Raw genomic sequence first — 3,287 nt, 5'->3', positions numbered from 1 at the left:
AAGGAAGGAAGGAAGGAAGGAAGGAAGGAAGAGACCGGCCTGACGAGGAGCCAGAGGTTGTCAGGGAGAAGGAGGGGCTGGAGGAGGCCGGCTGCGGGGTGGAGAGCAGGGGCCTCTCCTGGAGCTGTGTGACAAAGGTCTGGCGGCCCGGTCTCGGAGGCAGCCGGCGAGGACCGTGCGAGGCAGGGCCACGCTGCCCTCCACACTGTCCAGGAGGCGGGGCGCAGGAAAAGGTGCTCACCGCAGGCTGTGAACTGTCGTCTCCGGGGAGAATCGATTCTTCTCTGTCCTGCAGAGGGGGAAGGCGGTGGGGACTGTGCAGCCTCTGGGGAAGACTCGCCCCTGCCCCGGGCTCACTGGTGCAGGCTCCCCCCACTCACCTCTGCCCCCTCGCCCGCCTCCAGTGCAGCAGGCCCAGCGCGGCACAGGCGGCGAGGACACAGCCCGCCGCGGCGCCCACCGCCACTGCCACCGGCAGAGGCGCCGCCCGCTGGGACACGCAGGTCCGGGGCTCTGTGGGGGGCAAGGCAGGGGTGGGCCGCAGCCATCACTCTCCTGCAGTGACATGCCCACCTCCCAACCAGAAGCCCTGGCTGCCAGACAGAGGCCAGCGATGGCTGCCAGGGGGCCTTGGCGGGCAGGAACTGAGGACGTCCAGCTCCCCTGCCCCTGAGCATGTCCCAAAGACCCCCTTCCCTCCCTGAGACCCTCGAGGAAGAAAAAGCAGTAGACGCCTGGCTGCCTGGACTCAGACCACACTGGTCAACTGGCCGCACGTGGCCACCGAGCAGGGCGAATGTGGCCACTCACATAGACATGGATTTTAAAGACTTAACGAAAAAAAAAAGTCAAAGACCTCATTCATAATTTCTAAAAACTGATTGCGAGCTGATACAATATTTTTGAATTCTTGTTTTAAACGGAATGTTCCTGAAATTAATTTTACTGGTTTGTTTCCATATGATTAATGTTGCTCCCAGGCCATTCAAATCTCGCGTGTGGCTCGCACGTGCGGCTCGCCTCCTGCTTCTGCTGGCCGATGCTGTCCTAAGGCCTCGGTGGCCTGGAGCAGCGGGGTGGAGGCAGTGTGGGCGGGGCTGTGACCACAGGCACACGCGCCGCTGGCCCCTCTGCCCCCCACCCTGCGGCTCGGCCCTCCCAGGCCGAGCCTGCGCCCGCAGCTCCTGGTCACACTGGTCTCCTGCTCCGCCAGGCGGGCACATTCTCCCTGCAGCTTGCGCCCAGTCCTCGTGCTGCTGGGTGGGGGTGCCCTCCAGAAGGGGGCCCAGCCAGGAGCCCAGCCTACCTGAGAAGGCTGAGAAGGAGAAGGTGGTCTCGGGGGGGCCAAGTCTGGTAAAAGCCACGATGCTGAACCTGGGCAGAGAAGCCGGGCCTTCTGCCGGGGAGGGCAGGCGAAGAGGGCAAAGCGCCACATGACCCGGGAAACCGGGCCACGAGCGACAGACATGCACACAGGGACAGCCCCTTGCCTCTTTACAGGCTATGCGCTGAGCCCCTCGAGAGTTTAGAGCAAGCCACCCTCAGCCGCTCCTCGACCATCCCTGCCCTGCGCCAAGAGCAGGGAGCCTTGGAAATAGGCACCCGAATGTCCTGGGCACTGCCCTGCAAGCGGAAACAGAACCCTTCCCTGCTCCCCTTCTGAAAAAAAGAACCATGTTAACAGACGGGTGTTTCCCTTTTCTCCTTGCCTACCAGGGAGCCCATTCGAAATAATGTGATGGACCCTCATGGACCACCACATGCCCTCTCTTTGGAGTCAGCCCAGGTCATGTGTTGAAAATGTGGAAATTCCCACAAATGAAGCTCACAGAGGCTCCCCACCCCCTTCGGCCCTGGCTCTCACCGATACTGGGAGCCCGGCTTCAGCTGCCCATTACATATCTCCCGGGCTTGGCCACAGTCCTCCGTGCCCACGGGCACCGCCCAGGCTCCCGGCGTGGCCCAGGGCCCCGGGTGGAAGGGGCTGGGAAGCAGGGTGGCCAGGTAGGAGTCATGTCCCCCGTAGAAGTGGTCGTGCCACGTGCGGTTGACGGCTTCACGGGGGGGCCGAGCCACTGGGGGCGGAGCGGGGAGGGCGCAGCAGGGTGGGCGTGGGGCCCGCGAGTCCCCAGCGTGCTCCCGTCACAGGTATCGGCCAGCCTTCGGGATGCCCGGTCCCGCCGCCCCAAGCCAGCACTCACGTGACGCGTTGGTGCTGGCAATGACACCGTACCACTGGATCTGCCCGTCGTCCTCACCAAACAAGCCCCGTGTGAGCACCACGCCCATCTGCGGCCGTGGCGCCAGCTGGGGGGCTGCGGCTAACTCTGGGGGGCGCCAGGCTGGGACAGAGAGGAGAGAGCGAGGTCCTGACCTACCCTTCCCACTGGTCTCCAGGGGCAGGGCCAAGCCGTCACGTTCCCAGGGCCTCATCGTGTCCGGTGACAAGAGGCTGCCAGATACAACTCTAGAAGTGGACAATCCTGGGCCAGAAGCCAGGACATGAGGCTCCAAACTAGCGTGGCACCAGGTCGGGGCAGAGGAAGGGGCCGGCTTGGGGCTCAGGGGAGGGGGAGCCCCGTGGGCAGTCGGGGGGAGGACCGAGCGGCCTGGGCTCCAGAGGCCGCGGGGGCCTACCGTCCGCAGAGGTGGCGCACACCAGCGTGACCGTCCGGCTCCACAGACCGTTGCTGCCCAGCACGCGGAGGCTGAGGCGGTAGCGGGTGGCGGGCAGCAGGCCGGGCAGCTGGAGGGCCCCCCCGGACGCGCTGGCCTCGAAGACCCGCCGGGCGCTCCCTCCCAGCTCCAGATGCTCCACCAGCACCGCACAGGTGCCCACGTCCCCCGTGGGCACCGTCCAGCTCAGGCCCAGGCGGGTGGCCTTGGGCTGGCACTGCACGTCCTGCACAGGGCCGGGCTCTGTGGAGGGGAGTCTTGAGCTGTGGGTGTCAGTGCGCCCCAGGGCGATGGCATCGGGGTCAAGGGCTCAGAGTGAGCAGGTGCAGAGGGCTGGGCACTGGTGAACCCAGGAGAGGGCACTAGCCCCCGGGGATACCGCTGCCCTTCTGGAGGGCCGTGGGGAGCAGGGCATGGGGGTGGGGCACCGTCTCGGAGCAAGGCAGGGCCGCAGCTCGAGCCGGGGCTGCCTCTCAGAGCGTCTTCCTCCTCTCGAGAGCCACGTACCAACGGGCAGCACCACGGGGTGAGTGGACGCCTGCAGCGGCCCCGCCCGGCACAGCACGGTCAGGGAGAGGTTGCGTCCAGGCGGGAGGTCCCTCAGGACCAGC

General features: G+C 66.0%; 1 protein-coding gene across 1 annotated transcript in view; it reads right to left on the bottom strand.

Moving 5' to 3' along the window:
- LOC105296947 (receptor-type tyrosine-protein phosphatase V-like) overlaps positions 1-3,287 on the bottom strand; it is a 15,780-nt gene that overhangs the window by 7,201 nt on the left and 5,292 nt on the right. The window contains exons 10-17 of the mRNA XM_023534776.1: positions 3,184-3,286; positions 2,638-2,919; positions 2,202-2,342; positions 1,865-2,075; positions 1,307-1,374; positions 381-513; positions 242-289; positions 40-152 (exon numbers count right to left, since the gene is read on the bottom strand). Coding sequence (XP_023390544.1) covers positions 40-152; positions 242-289; positions 381-513; positions 1,307-1,374; positions 1,865-2,075; positions 2,202-2,342; positions 2,638-2,919; positions 3,184-3,286 — 1,099 coding nt within the window. The remainder of the gene's footprint in view (positions 1-39; positions 153-241; positions 290-380; positions 514-1,306; positions 1,375-1,864; positions 2,076-2,201; positions 2,343-2,637; positions 2,920-3,183; position 3,287) is intronic.

Source organism: Pteropus vampyrus, unplaced genomic scaffold (assembly GCF_000151845.1).
Source record: "Pteropus vampyrus isolate Shadow unplaced genomic scaffold, Pvam_2.0 Scaffold131, whole genome shotgun sequence".
NCBI lineage: Eukaryota > Metazoa > Chordata > Mammalia > Chiroptera > Pteropodidae > Pteropus > Pteropus vampyrus.
The sequence above is the reverse complement of the archived record's forward strand: the minus strand, read 5'-3'. Positions and strand labels throughout refer to the sequence as shown.